Source organism: Bombus pyrosoma, linkage group LG6, assembly GCF_014825855.1.
Source record: "Bombus pyrosoma isolate SC7728 linkage group LG6, ASM1482585v1, whole genome shotgun sequence".
Classification (NCBI taxonomy): Eukaryota; Metazoa; Arthropoda; class Insecta; order Hymenoptera; family Apidae; genus Bombus; species Bombus pyrosoma.
This window is the reverse complement of record NC_057775.1, coordinates 16,566,081-16,583,034: the sequence shown is the minus strand read 5'-3', so window position 1 is coordinate 16,583,034 and position 16,954 is coordinate 16,566,081. Positions and strand designations below refer to the sequence as shown.

General features: G+C 37.7%; 1 protein-coding gene across 1 annotated transcript in view; it reads left to right on the top strand.

Moving 5' to 3' along the window:
- LOC122568100 (transcription initiation factor TFIID subunit 1-like) overlaps nucleotides 1-16,954 on the top strand; it is a 247,112-nt gene that overhangs the window by 220,300 nt on the left and 9,858 nt on the right. Inside the window, exon 6 of the mRNA XM_043727464.1 lies at nucleotides 621-2,226. Within this exon, the coding sequence (XP_043583399.1) occupies nucleotides 621-2,226 (1,606 nt within the window). The remainder of the gene's footprint in view (nucleotides 1-620; nucleotides 2,227-16,954) is intronic.

Here is a 16,954-nt window from a genome sequence, read left to right as displayed (position 1 = left end):
ACGTACCAATGTTCTTATCTTTTATCATCTACGATAGCATTCGATTATGTTTTATGTTTTTTACGATGTTGAGCTACTTTTATGAAATTTATTTCTTTATTTACATATTCGATAAATATTTCTTCTATTTGTCATAGTAAATAATATAGTATAATATAGTATGTCCATATTTCTTCACGGATTTTCCTGTTTCTTTACGATATTAATGCCTTGTTTCATCGTTTTACGGAAGAAGATTCCAGGATTATCATTTTTACGAGAACATCTGCGTTTGCGATTTATTTCCCGAGTTTGCCTGTTCTCTGATATTAGGGAAACGCGGGGCCGCTGGTCTTTAATGAAAAGCAATTAAAGTCCAATATATCTCAAAATGTTACGGGATTTCGGAACACGAACTATGAATCTTCCCCTATCTAGCGCTAATTGAACTTTAATTGCGGCCGAACCGTATAATTCGCTCATTACACGAGAACGTAGTTATACCTTCGCATTGTATAAACTAACTTCTGATATACTTGAGAGACTCACAATGAAATATTAATTCTCCGATCAGTTCCTATTCATTCACTTTCACGATGAATATACTTATGATAATTATTGATTATTGTTTGATAATGCAGATCAGAAGCAGCAGCGCGATACCAGTAAGCAGAACGAGCTCATCGACGGACACGTCGAAGCAACAACAACAGCAACAACAGCAAGTCCCATACGCTGGTCAGTCCCACAGCAGCAAAGATCGACGCAAAGTTGTACTTCTCCGCCCAAAACCGATTCCGAGCCGTCTTCAGCAGCAGCAGCAACAGCAACAGCAACAGCAGCAACCAGACAATATTTCTACTCTGTCCCAGGACATCGAATCCCTCCAGATCAATTCAAGCGACGAGAAAACCGGTTCACCGAGACTACCGGCCCGAGGTTATACTCCGTCACCTCCATCCACGGCACCGTTGCCTGCCAAATTTCATGGCAACCGTGATCACTTGTTGTTAAACATACGCAGCACACCAAACCTACCCTGTCAACCTGACCATCCACGTCTCAAGGATCTAAGATTGCCCGTAAAGTCTCTGTTGAGAGCGAAAGACTCGCCTCAAAGTAGCGAGGGTAGTATTCTCGAGATAAAAAGTAGACCGAAAAGTTTTGCTCAAGACAACGTAGAATCGTCTCAGGGACGACGTTTCGACCAGGAACTGATACTAGAGTTCAAGGGGAGGCCGCGAGAGGAGAGGCAACGGCCACGCAGTTTGATTCGCGAGAGCAAGCCGATCATGGAGTTCAAAGGTAGGCCTCACGAGGCCGAGAGTGATCTATTACGGCCTCGTAGGGATGTCGGCTTGTTGGAATTCAAATTACGGACCAGTAGACGCAGGGCGGGATACTCAAGCACAGAGAGTATGGCTACCAGTAGCAGTGGAGGTAGCATGGAATCACTTCGAAGTAGCACTAGCGAGGGTAACAGATCCACTAGTAGTTCCGAGAGCCGTCATAGTACCAGTCTAAGCTCTCACAGCTCCGACAGTGGCAGCACCAATTGCTACCATCATCATCAGCAACCTTCTATGACCGGTTTTTTAACCCACCACGCGAACAAACTACACATACTGTCTCCTATCTCTGACAAATCGTCCCAAGAACCTGCCTCCGAGACTTCCGACAACAACCGTAACAACAACTCCCAAAAAGCCTCGCCTGAAGAGAACGTGACCACGGAGAATAACGTAACCGCGTCTAATAACACGAACACAAACACAGGGAATACAAACACAAACTCCGTGACCTCACCGATGGACACGTCTTTCAAGAAGAGACGCACACCGCAAAACAAGAATCTGATTAACTTGGCCCTGCAATCCTCGTCGTCGGGCGATGCGGAGATCCAAGGATCGGACAGTGGCATCTCTATCGAGTCGCGAGCCGGGATCAAGTGCAAACCATTCGGGTTCCACTTGTTGAAACCGCAGCTGGATAACATCAATCTCGTGGACAACGAACCTGAGCTATCCGATCTGCCTTTCGACATGCCGAAACTGCGAAGAAGGCGATTGCTTATGCAACAGGACGCCACCACGTCTGGCAGCGCGACCAGCGTGGATTTGAGGGACTTGCCGTTTGACATGCCAAAACTGAGAAGAAGACTAAGATGCATGCAGAGCACGGAATCCAGCGGATCACAGGCCTCCTCCAGTCTTTCTATGCGCGACGTCGAGCCGTCTGCGTTGTTTGGTAAGTTTATACCCCTGGTCTTATTCAGTTGTACAGGTTTATAGAGTTTGGTAGATGAAGCTCTTTGATACGGGGTGACTTTTTGAATATGGAATGGAACTGATATCATGGTACTGGGAAATAAAATGGGTATCACATAGCGGCCTTTTTACATGGTTGGTAATTGTATCTAAAGTCGAGGGATTATTATTGAATAACATACGTTGTCTTATTTGGCTTTGTCGCGTAAGTTGATCGTAGTTGTAACTTCTCCTTAAAGTTGATATACTGTATTATATCTTAGAGAATACCGATTAAAAATCGATTTTCTCATTTATCAAAGAGTTTCTAATTTGTCCAAAGTATCAATAAACGTTTGTTAAGAATAATTGTGAATAATTTAATTTTACAGTAATTTTCTGAATTCTATACGAAACTCACGTTATTTATTGTGTTATAGTTTTACTATGTAGTTATACTTCGAATTTGATTCCTCAACACTTGTATAGGCTAATATTCGCAATACTCGAGTGGTCCGTAGATAAAGTAAATTGCTGAATTTAAGGACGTGTCTAATAAATTTTTATCACAGCTTTCTTGTAAAAATGACTATGACGTTAAAATAATTATCAAGAAAATGAAGCCTGAAAGTTCAGTGCGCAATGTTGTAAATGGATTCTCTCTTCTTTAATCGAGCGCCTAGCCATTAAAACGATAAAAACCGTACTTTCGGCATCTCGAGGTAAACTAAGTACTTATCAACGCTAGGGGACACCGTAATTTGATGCTGATCGTTATGAACCTTCCAGACAGCGGCTAATATCGTTAAGCTTCACTTAGCGCCTGCATCCCTCTCAGAGACTAAATATTTAACGTTACCAACACATATTCCTTAATACATGTATAGGGTGTCCTGCGAATGGTAGTATAAGCATCAAGTGGGTGACACTACATGAAATTATGTCAAAAACATAAAATACGATTTTTTCATGTGAAGCTTCGTTTCCGAGAAAATTGATATTGAACGTTTATCTGATATATACGTCTATATTCTACTTACAGTGTCTAACTACCTTGAGATTTCGCTGAAAATTAATATTTATAATTATAGTTGTGTTTATCGTATTGAGAAACGAAGTCCAAACTATGAAACAGAACATTCATACATAATATATATTTTTTATTATTTTATAATAAACTCAGTTTGATAAATTAAGCGCAAACTACGCAAAAGAAATATTTCCAACAATTCCCAAAGTAATAAAATTTATCCTTCGTAATTATTTTGCTTCATTGGGCGTTCTGTATTATCCGATACAAATGAAATGTACGTTAGAAACACTAACCTGCAACTAAAACCTGTTAAATTGAAGCCCAGTTAAGTGTACATTCACCAAACACTAAAAGTCAATTTGCTTAAAAAGAAAAACTAGTACAAGAATACCTTATTCTATATATATTGTACTTTGACCTAGTTTTCAATTTCCAATTTCAGTGTAAGTGTCACACATCACATTATACTGTATAATATATTTTCAATTGTGTTCTTCACCACTCTATTGCATTGAAATAAGGATTAAAATACCGAACCTAGAAAACAATAGAGAAAATACAGGTTCATTGAAATTCTAATCCTTGAACCTTTTGTTGAATTTTGCCGCTCGTGTTAACCTACTCCCCCAACCAGAGCATTGCTTTAAGGAACGTTCTTCTGCGCGTGAGGAAAGTTCGAAAGCTTTAATTAACGTCGTCTCGCGCGTACTTCTCTCGAAAACTTTGCGTTATCCGTAAAGTCGTGCAACGATACAACGTTCCGGGTTTCTCCCGCGAAGGACTCAAGTTTCTGTTTGGTGGATTGTGAAATTGTACAGACTACTTGTCACAGAGAGAGGTAAATCTAGCTAGGCTTAATTCGATTTGCTTAGTCACGACGAATCAGTTATGCACTGGTCGTTGCTGTATAAACATAGATTACTGAAACACTAGGCGACGCATACATAACACGGTGTACGTGAATCTATTATACTGATTTGTACCTGAATCTTGTTCATTGATTAGCATCTTCGGTAACAAGAAATTTCATAAAGAATTTTCTAAACTTCATAAAAAAGAAACAAACAAATACCGAAACTAGAAAGGGTAGCGGAGAAGAAAAGGAAACTTTTTGCTGAAATTTAGATAGGAAAAAATTCTAGAAGCTTTGAAATAACTAAAAGCTAAGGAATTACCGAATTAATTTATTGTCGTAATATTTCGGAAGCAATCAGGCAGAGCATAAGGAATATTAAATTAAGAAAAATGAACTGACTTGAACAGAGGTATTTACGAATTAATTACAACGAGGATGAAAATAATTTTTGTGTAAATTACAAAAAAAACTACACGTGTCTCTCAAAAATATTAAAAAAGTACGGTTTTGTTTACTCGAAGTAGAAATAAATGTTTAACGATTTGTAATACTTTAGAAATGCTATAGAAACTAGACAGAAGCTATCAACCAATCACAGGACTGACATGCGCGGCCCAGAAGCCTAATCATTCGATACCTTAATGCTCTTATAACGACACCGATGGAAAAAAAACTGGCAGAGCCAGGGATTTGCCAGATCGTAGATTTATGCGTCATCGATCACCGATCGGCCTTAATACTTGAATTTGGTCGCGATTTGCGGGCTACATCAGCGGGCGTTCAGAATTAGTCAGCTGATTAAGCTTCCAGCCCCCTGTTTTCCAACCAATGTCGTACTCATGAGCTCCCTAAGTTACGTTCTGATGGGAGTTTCATCTGCCAGCTATCCTCCCAGCTTCGAAATTGCGAAAGCTCTAACACGAAAGCTTCGAGTTGGCGTCGCGTTGCCTGCAGGCAAAATCTGCGCTACGTAGCGATCGTAGGGTAGTAAATAGCGCTATACTAGTATTGCATCGGTGTATCCTAGGGTGCTGTGATTCACGAAGGGACGAGAGTGAATGTAAAAATGTGAAAGGATTATTTTTAACGGTGAACGAGTGTCCATAAATGGACGAGAGCTCCCTAAATCGATTCTTTTGAAAGTATTGACTGCTGGAAAATTAATGGTTGAGAGAATAGTTAGAGTCAAAAAGAGGAAAATTGTGACGATGATGAATTTCCTCCGTTTTAATGTGTTTTGGTTTTTGTTTGGAAGTTTTATTGTGGAATGAAAGGGTTGCAAAGGAGACAAGAATAATGTAAAATTTATGTGATTATGTAGAGCGAAGTGACCGAAAGAACGTAAGCAAAATGTTGCTTTGTAAGTTGCAGATATAGTGAGCTAAAGATTAAATAGATTTTAAAATTAGTCCAGTAAATTCAGCTACTTATATCCCAAAAATGTGATTCTATAATAGATAGAAATAGTGTGTTATGAAATTCTCGTATCTATTTCTTTTTTTTTTTTTTTAGATTCTATTGATTCTGAGTCTTTATTTCTTAAAAAAAATGTATCTTGAGAGTTCTACAACATATTTAAATGTTATATTACAAGCATGGTCAGAATAGAACTAAAACTTAAACAAAACATTTATAAGCTTCAGCGAAATATAAATTTTCAGAGACATGAACAAACATAAGCTTCTACGAACGTCAATAGAATTTGACATTTTTGTGAAACCTATCTTTATCATCTTTAACATCAAAAATACATAACTGTAACATTTCGTAACATCAACAACAACCCCCAAGCGTGACTGAATTTATTCAATCATTTTATGTATTGCCACGTCCGAGGATATTGTGGCTCGGTTGTACAGCGATCCTCGAATTCTCGATTTTTATGATCGGAGTCAGCTGCGTTGGGATCGAGAAGCTATTTTTTTCCCGGTTTGATGGATGTCGGTCGGCTCGTAGCCGTAAATTACATTTTGAAGAGGGAAAGGGGAAATGTTTTCGCACGCGATCGAGAACAGATTCCCGAAAATCTCCGCGCTTTTTTCGAAGTACCGACAATTACTTATCGTGCCCGGCAGGGCAACTTTAAGCACGGATGATCGATCGGTGTATTTGTTTTTCATCCATCTATTTCTCTACTGATTTTATTAATCTCCTTCCGATGAATCGTCGATCGCGCAAGAAATAGCAATTTCTTAAAAAAATTAACGAACGGGATCACAATGACGAGAGAAAAATTTATATCGGAGAATGTGATTCCAATTTTATCTTCTTTTATTTTTTACTGTTGCCGATATGTTAGATTCGCTTTAACAGCGCAGCGTCGCTTTAATTGGCCTTCGATCAACGGCGTCGCTCTTCCGCCGACGCCAATAACCATCGCGGAATTATCACGTCATTTCTATGAGGTAATTGAAAGGCAGCAACGCGTTAACACGTTTCGTGCCGTGTAGGGCGTGTACAATTACTTAAAAATTAAATTTAGTGGTTTGATGTCTAATACATCTTAAACAATACATCCTTTTCTTGAGAATTATATTGTTTGCACTATTAACAAAATTGTAAGTTATACGCAAAACTATCAGAAGAAAAACTAAAAAACTAATCGGCCTGAACGAAAAGTAAGCAAAAATCGGTCCAGCACGGAACCTTTTAAACGATGCACAGTAACGAACAGCTCGCGTGGAGACGGTTTTTGTGTAGGCGAGATCGTGCAGTGGTTTTGCGAGCGTTTCGATAAAGTTGGGAAGGATTATACATATTTTCTGCTACAGATACTACGTTCCATCGCGTTTTTCATTTAACGAGCATGAAAACTGAGTAACGAAAAATATTTTAGATAAGTATATTCGGTATATTTTTAATGAGCATAATAAATCTCAGTTTAACCAGATCAATTTAATTAATTTAATTAGTGGTTACTTGATTGTTGTAGAGAATACCATTTTACTATATAATTTCAAATACGTAGTTATACGATTCCGTTGAGAACATATTCCGCTAAATTTTACCAAAATTCACACATTTACTACATACATTCGTACAGTGAACGGTAGAGGCATTAGCATTTACGTGAATAAAGCGCGCAACGATAATAACCAATTATGCGAAATGAAGTGTAAGAATGCATCAGCCTTGTTCATGACAGAAAACGCAAAGACGTAATTTCATTATTTTCTTGTCCATCCAACTAAAGGAAATTCGATACAAGCTGCTTGACACATTCACTGCTGGTAAATATGACGTAATGTTTCGAAAGTGTTTCTCGCTGTTACACAATTTCATTGAAACGACGTATGCATCGATAGCAACGAATGTTAATTGCAGAGTGAAATTAAAAAACATGATCGTCGCATGGTCTATTAAACCGTTGAAAAGGATTTATCCCTGGAGGGTATTAAACGCGGGTATTTTCCGAAAGGACGGTTTTCGATTCACCGGTCGTTTTGTTCCCCTTCGCTTTCTCCTTTGGCGTTTCATCCGCGGTGACGGACGACTAACCCGGAAGAAACACGGTTCCGCATTGTGCTTGCGAACAAAACGTCCGAGGTTGCAGCGCGTGTCCGCAATGCGCGTGAGACCAGTGACGCGAATATAGACCGGGGCTCGAACTACGAACCGCAATATCTTCGTCCTCATGTACCTCTGTGCACGTGTTGTATTCGTGGCGGTGTTCATCTTTGCATGGACGGAAGCGCAAACGCGCGCGACACGTGTGTTTCGTATTGTCGTAGGTTCACGTTGTGCGGAGGCGTGCTGTCATCGGGACGATACCAAGAGCATATTGGAAATATCGGAAATATTACGCCCTACTTGCGACGAGAGCGTACTGCTTCCCCCGCGTCGACTTTTGTAAACGTCAATGGCGACCCTTTCGTTATGCGACTCCTGTCAAAGATGTACTTTTTTCACTCGCTAAAAATAGCTTGCCAATGGATGAACGAGCGTCGTCTACCAGTCGTTTTAACCTGTCGCTTTTCGATGATTCGTTTGGATGATTCGTGATAGTGCGATGTAATGAGAGGTGCTTGGAATGCTGGATTTTGAACAGTTTTTTCAATAATTTCGCTTCTAGCTATTAGTTTTGATAATTATGTGCTACATTTGAAAATTATGTGCTGTAAATATTTAATTATTATGTGCTTTTCTTTCTTGTGTGAGGTATTGATTTTATGCGACAGTCTTGACGAGTTCGGGTTTCCTATTCGAATCAAACTTTGAATATATGAAAATGAAGGGGATGAATAGTTAATTTGTAATATATTCCTGAAGTTGAATCAACATTTCATTTTGCTCCCTTAATTATAATTCCATTCCTTTTATTTTATTTCTCTGCTGCTTCGTTTGTGTAATAAGCACGGAAACATTCCTTGTTTAATTTACATTCGGTACTTGATAATTGTCATAGGTGAAAGACAAATTAAAATATATTAAAGTTTACTGCATTGTTTTACTTTAACATCAATTCTTAGAAAATTTGTTGCCATTTTGCAAACGTATAGATTAAAGTGAAATGATATGTCATAATTTGAGTTTCATGAACTTACGAATTAGGAAACTAATGTTCATTGGGCTTAATGAATTCTCAAATTAGCAACTTAAATTTATTAAGTGACGTACCGATTCTTCTAATAGAATGTATAGAAAGATAATACGCTTTATATAATATAGCTCATAGTGTCTCATTATACCGAAGAAGCGGAAAGTCAAGTTCAGCTCTTGAACGTCGAAACGAGGTCTGAATTAAACGGAAAACTCGCTAGCTTATGTAACTTAATATCTGTTTCCGTATCTGGAATCTAGCCTTACATCCTTGTGAATTCAACCGTTTCGCATAACTGAATAGATGGAGCATCCGAATTATGCAGCGGGCGAAATAATTAGGATGCCAAGTTGTCGAAAGGGATATTTTCTTGCTTGCGCTCATTTTTCTTATCCGATATAATTTCATTATACCTCGCTTGATTTATGAAACTTTTATAAAATAAACGTCTGCATTATTAAACATTTTTTAAAATTGAATATCATTTTTTATCTTTCTTAATTGAAATTTAAAGGTGAAGATAAATCTTTCAGTTATCCCGCGATGGTATTAAATCGTCATTGTAGGGGCCGTATTTATAACTTCATCTTTAATCAGATCCTCAAATCTCTTATTAATGAATGGTATGATAACATTTTGATAAGAGTTATCCAATACTTTTGCAAAAGTCTGGGAATATTTGAAGAACTGTAATTATAAATTTATCATGTTACGTAGTATAGATATTCAATTATCGCTCAACAGAATAATTTTTCGTGTGTGTTTAGAAAAAAAGAAACAAACTTTTGGTCACAGTTTCTTTTCCTTGATATTTAAGTAACTAGTTCTCTTGTCCACCAAAAAATTAATTAACAAAGTTTAATCTATTAAAGTGGTTTATGTTCTCTCATACAATTTATTTCCCATTTGAATCACTCGTATTGTAATTGAATGTCTTTTCCGCACCATGCACTAAAAATTTTCTATAACATTCCTATCAGGATAAGATCCTTTTCCATCCTTCCAGACGTTAATCGAATCTATAAATACGTCTCCGTACGAAAGAGTGAAGTTTATATTACGGTATCGCGTTATTCTGCAAGTATTACGATCGTAGATAACTGTTACGACATTGTAAATCTCGATGTAGGTGGAACTGTGCATTTCGTGGCTGCAGCATCGATGAGCCGAGAAAATTGATATTCGCAATCTCTGCAAAGGTCGATCTATCCTCGCGTCTGGACCATTTAACGGGTAGCTACAACGGCGGTGGTCGTTAATAGGGCGAGAAGGGAATAAGATGGTGGGGATGAAAGAGAAAAAAGCACGGTGGTCGGTATCTCCCTTCTTTCGCTTGGCTAGGTACACGAGAAAAAATTCAGCAGCTAAAGTAAAGGGGAAGAAGACTTTTGCTACTCGTATTTGAATTACTCCCGCTTCCCAACCCCGTTTCTTTTGTGTCTGCGTGACATTCACCCCCAAGAATCGCTAGGTAAGGGAGCTATCGATTTCTTTTCTATTTCCACTAGAAGCACTGTAGCACTGACACACCTTTCGTTGTTTGTTTCTCCGTAAAACGATCCACACGTCGTATCATTGTCAATTCAGATTTTAGTTGTGATAACGAAACTAACCACGTTGCGTTATTTTAGCTATTTCCGATTCAATGGTATTCTTTTAGCGTTAAAAGACGCTTTCAGGTTTGAGCAAAGAAAAAAGAAAGAATTTTTATTAGTATCTCAAGTTCAAGTTTAAATATTTTGGAAAAGATGTTCAAGTCTTTTTATTTCTAGAGACAGCAGCGAGATTGAAATGTGAAAATTTGAGAATCGTAAGAGGCTGAAATGAAGATATTAACAATGTGTATTCGTAAGATTTCGTTTAGTATTAATTTAGTACTCATTTTACTCATTCGAGCTCCAATTTTATTTTGGTTTTTTAAATTTGTGTTCTCTTTCTTTCAACTCTTCTCTTTGCCAATCGTTTATTTGTAAAACCACAATGCCTTTAATAATTTCTCTTGTCATTTCGCTTTCTGATATTAAATTCGTAATTAACGTCACATCATGTGGCTTTATGCGGTATATGCAGGCGAGCAAAGTAATTACACTTTCTCGCGCGGACACTGTTTCTTTACGTTCTATTTTCCACGCGTTCCAGTTTGAGAACAAACACGGATCTAATTTGAAAGACTTTCAAAGGGATCGACTTCCAGGTCCACGGAAACCAGGATTGAAAGCAACTTTTTTACATTTTCCACGAAACATGGTCCTCCTGTATCCGTTTTCAAATCGATTCTGTGTAAAGACAATCGCTTTGTTGTCCAAATGACGCAGATGAAACATTTGTTTTACTTTTCGCTTTTAGTTCGTGCAACTGATCACATGCGCCTGATTCACAAGGTCATCACGAAAACAATATAATTACATCTGTTATCAAATAACTTTTTCTGAAAACAGTTAAGATAAAAAAGATATCAGAACCTAAAATTCATTTGGCTCGAACGCCAATGGAGCATTAAAAACAAACATATCGATTTTTATTGAAACGAACGTAGTTTTTGGAATACCGTGTCGTTGTTTTCGTTTGGTTTTTTCTTAACGATCCAGTTTTTTCCACTGATTTATTCACTGTCGAATTTACCTTTCCAATCTTTTTTTAAACTGTATCAGCGTTCCACGTTTTGGCAAGGAACGAAGAGAACCGATATTTTAAATATGATTCTATATGTAAATGGAACTGGCGCTTATAGTTTCCTAGGCAATGAAACGCATGGTAACGATTGTGCTCAAATACCTATTGCTATTTTACGATGTTATCGAAGAAATGCATTTTAAGTCCAGTGGAATTCGGTTCGCATAGTTTACTGATGTTTTCTGCCAATTCCCTTATCAAACAGTTACATTTTGGTAGTTGTCCAAAATGTCTCGAACGGTTTCACAATGTCGACTGCTTGATAAATAATTAATACAAATGATTATGCGATATAGAAATCACAGAATATGACTTCACTTCCAACATTAACGACTGGCGAATTGAAAAGCTTAAGTTTCAATTAGAATTTGAAGAAATTTCAAATAATAATATAATAATAATGGTCCTAAATACTCTACACCAACTAAATAAATAAGAAATAAAAATAATTGACAAATCGTTTCGAAATATCTTTAGTTGCTGAGATTTAATCGTATTTGAATATGCCAATGAATTTTTCAATAAACATTGGAATTAACTTTATCCCGATCGCGTTGAACCATCGGATGTTTACAAACTCGGCCTGAAAATCACAGCGATTCTCGTTGTCAGGAATTTTCGTTATTTCATCCGCATGCAAACATGTCACACCCCATTGTCAACCGTTTACAATTGTTTACGGTACGGCAATTTTATTCCGGGGTGATTCGAGCAGTTGGAATGACAGCAACGTTAAATTGCGACGAAACAACGAAAAACGCGTTGAGTCGGCGATATTTTCGCGCGGGGAGAGTTTACCAAGTAACGGTGTCGCGGGCTCGAATGAAATTCGTCGAACCAAATTTCACCGGATCTCTCTAACTACATTCCGTTCCCGGTGACATATTCCCGCTGGCAGAAAAATACAATTTTCGTCTGTCTGGTCAGGGAAACCAGTCACGTACAGTTTACCTCGCTCGACGCCAATTGCACGCCGTACTTCCATGCTCGTACGTGTATTCGACTGTCGTGAAAATGTTTGGTAACAGGCCAACACAGCACGAATGTCCGCCTAGGGCTCTAATTCCTAGACGTTCGACGACGACTGGATTTTAACCAGCGGTTTAACATTGCTCGCTAATTGTCACGGTCGACGAAATCTCTAAGTGGCATAGATCCTTACATTCGGCTCAGTTAATGCTTTTTCCGCGTTAATTTGTCTGCCTGTAACGTAGTTTTCCTTTTACCATCGCTCTTTTACGTTTGCATTTTTACCAAGCCTCCAAGCCAAGTATCGGAACGTGGATTTTTAATAATCATTCGATAATCATTTAAAAATTTGTCACTGGTTGTGAATAGTTTCGTTGGAATATTTTCCCAGTATCTTTGTGAAGTCAATGTTTGCAATGTGTTAGTGAATATTGGTTGATTGATTGGTCTATAGAAAATAGTACATACAAGGATGTACCTACCTTTACTTTACAACGAAACAAGTTTTTATTTGATTCTATATATTTCATTTTTGTAGTATCAATTTTTGTGAAACTACTGCTAAATGGTAGGAAATTTAATATGCTTTAATATACTTACTGGGTAATTATAAAGTGCATGCTATAGTTTGTTGTTAATATTCTTTCCTATTTTATTCTATTCTTTCTTAAAACTTTGTATCTCGAAAATCATTTGTCGATTCAAGTTACATTTTTTCTTTTTTTATTTATTTAGAAGCTTCCATGTGTTCGAATAAATATTTTGTACATTATCTGCAGGAGCAAAAATTTGGTGAACGCGTGATGGATAATCGGCCTTACGTGTCATCTTCCTCCCTCTCGTTCATTTTCTTCCGTATTATTTCTTTCATTTTATTTTTTGATTCACATTTCGTCGTTGGTACCTTGCTCGTGCAATTAATTCGTAAGGGTGTTTTTCGAGTTTGGCGAGAAACTACGTCGCGAAGATACGCCATTAATTTAGAGCTATGTCTGTACAGCCTCCTGCGATCTGTAGCTTCATTATAAATAGTTATGACACGCTGCGAGAACCAGGCGGTGATCCCGCTTTGAGAGCATCACATTTCGAACAGAATCAAAAGACAGATTTTTGAGCAAGTCGAGATGGAAATGTTAACAAGCTGGGAAAACGAAGCGGCGAGGCGGATAGCGAGTGGTGAAACGGTCGGGTTTATCAGCGAACTTTTGACCCAAATCGACGCTTAGCGGTGGAATGTTTAGGTACTTTGTGAAAAGTAGGAGATAAAATTGAAATGGTAGAGTAAAGAAAGAGAATGCAACAATAGAGCTGAACAAAGTTAATCGACGTTCAGTTTAGTCTTTAGTATTTAAGCTTGAAAGATTGATTCCCTACGAAGTTCGAGAATTCTGCTGTTTTCTTAAATATGTATACGTAAAGTTTCATATTTTATATTTCAAAAAATTGAAAATAACGAACTACTTAAAATGGTAAATTATAACTATATATTCACTATAATTCAAAATTGAAATTTTGGAAACTATGACTATCATAGTAACGTATCTAGACGTAAGCCTAATAGATTTACGCGACCACAGAAATGGAAGTAATAAACTACTATTTACCAAGTAATTGACATTGATCGTGCGTATCGATACGCGTTACGACACGAGTGAACCGGTGATCCTCGAGCAAATTGCACGATACATCGACGAGAACGTCGTATGTGCGTACGGTAGTTCATATTTCATGAGGATCGAGCCGTATCAAGCATTCGAAGCAGGTTCGAAGTGTTTGTTACCGCATCGATAAGGGCAGCTAGCTTGGCTGGGGAGATCGTAGAAGGAGGGGTTGTGTAACTGCAACATCTGTTGGCGAAGATCTTAAGGTCTATCCCCGCGTTGGTATCCCGCATCTGTTGTTCGGACGTTTCGACACATCGCGAGCTTTCCTATCGTTGGGGGAGAAGCCGGCGTACCGTTGAAAAGATTCCGAATCTTAAGAGCCGCGAAACGTGGCCGAACTTGCGATCTCACAGTGACTCGTCATATTTCCAGGGATATGTACGGAGATTATTGATCAATATGACAGTAAAATTGCGATTGTATGAATTTCAGAACGAGATTGAAAAATAAAAAGATTGATGGTACTGTAGGATGATAAATAACTGTGTAAGTTTCTTCGTTTTGTTTTTTTTAGAGAATTTCTTTCAGACTTGGATCGCAACGATTCGCATTTGGCAACCGAACGATGTTTCAGGGTTCTAGCTTCCTGAACTTCTGTCACAATATCCATTTCTGTGGTATCTGCTTGGTTCATAGCTCTTTTATTCTCTGTAACATTTTTTGGACGTTGCAATTCATCGTATATCGAACTTCGTGCTAGCAATTTTGTGTGTTTTTCAACTTTATTCCTAATTGAGAGTCCTCGTTGATCATTTTATTAGATTTCTTTTCTAATTTGATAGATTTCGCTAGTTGAGGATGTTCATGTAATAGCATGATATATTTACAAACGGAACTTTACCGCTATAAATGAACGAATGATATTTCGAAAATTTCATCGACGAGAATTTTCTAACCATAAAACGTGAATGCTATGCTACTCCTTTATACGAAGTTGAAGCATCTAAGAACCGCTTAATGACTGAAGCAAATAATAGTATCGTGCATTCTGTTAGCAGAGGACTTACCCCAGGGTACATGGCTGTTGGTATACGTACTCCCAAGCATTGCCATGGGACTTTATAAAATCGAATAGTAGTTAAAGCAACATAACCGAAGAAATATAACGGATCTCTTAGGTTAAATATTTATTTTAATATCTGTTTAATATTAAACCAAATGAGGAATTAGTCTTTATACTATAATTGCATAAAAATTTCATGACTTTTTAAATGACAGATTTAAAGTGATTTTCGAAGAGAGAAGAGGAAAACAAATTTCTTCCATTTAACGATGTAACAAGTTTCTCGTGTCTCTGCTTTTAGGGTGAACATTCTCACCGTACCGTGAAGCGCAATTTTCGATCACAAGTCTTGCGTGAAGCTTTCCAACATCTGCTTGAATCTTCGATTTCTTCCATTGGGGGAGACTTTTCTAGAGCGCGACTGACTCATGAAATATTTTCACGAAGCACGACTTCGCGAAACTTTCCGTTCTTCTCTTCCGTTTGATGAGCGAACATCTTTTTATTTGACGTTTACATGACAATAAGGTAAAAATAGCATTTTAGTGGAACCAATTTCAGTGTTAAATTATTTCCTAGAATATTCCCAGAAAGCTTGAAATGCTAAATTTCATTAATCATCTTTCACGTAATAATAGATGTGTATAATAATTCTTTCCAGTAAAATTCTAATATTATCATAACGGTTATCGTAATGGTTTCAGTACATTCTATGGTGCTGCATTGTGCTCGAAAAAATGTTCACACATTCACCATAAAATTACAGTCCTCAAGTAACATTACACAAATAACACTCGAATTATAAAAAAGAAAAATAATTCACTAATATTCCAATATAGTTTACACGTAATATTTAAAGTCCATTTACCTATAATCCAAACAGCACAAACGCAACAAAGTTTTAACGCGCCATTTACGTCTTCTTCCACTTCCTGCAGTAAAAGCATCTTTCCGTTCCATCGTTGCTGATGAAATTGTAACAATTTCTCACTTCTACGGCAAAGGACCTTCCCCTTTTTTCCACGTCGCGCGACGACATTCAGACACACTTCTGTTTTAATGGCGCACCGAGACTCGGTGGAATCGCCGACGATCCTTCCAGGCAGTCGTGTGACGCACCGCCGTGGCAAATTCTTCGTCCTCGTAAATCTACACGAAGAATTCCACCCTCGTCTTCTTGTTGCCACAATAAATACGAATCGCCCATGTGAGTATATTTGATTGTTCACAGTCGCCACGATGAGAAGCCTCGATTTTCCGCGTGACACGTTAGCCCTACGTCCTGATTTTCACGGGGAATTAAAAGTTTCCTCCACTTCCGGCCGCTGGTGATATATACCATTCGAATAGGACACGGCGAGATTTCCGGTGATTCCTCCGTGACGAGGAATTTCCCTCGAGACTTCAACGTCTGACTTTCCCTAAGTTTCTACCACTGATGGTCTCTTCCTTTTTTAGTACAACTCTCTCAGACGATGTCTTCGTTGCAGGAAACTCTTGCTACTTTCAGACGATACAACGAGAATATTCTGGTTTCTTTGGGCATCTTATTGATAGACCGTTCCGCGAAGTGGAGTGGAATATGAAAAGAATGGTCCTAAGTGTTTCATAATTGAAGTTATCTTCTTTTTATAATTGATCCTTTGCAGTTGTATCCATTGCTATAATAGTTTATTAGCGTCTCTGATAAGATCATAGGTTAAGTTTTATCAGTTTTAAGCATAATTAGAACAGATTTAGAAATGTTTGTTAAAATTTGTTTAATTATGTTCTATAGAAGATGAATTGATAGTAAGATATGATTTAACAGTAGAATATTTGTTATGGTATAGGGTGAAATGGTACCTTATATATTTACTTCTTCGAGATCGTGACGTAAGCAAATAATGTATTATAATTTGTTAAAGCAACAAATGACAAAGATACAAATTATAAAGTTATTCCAAAAATATCCTATATATCTTTCTACTTGTTATACAGTACCATTCTTG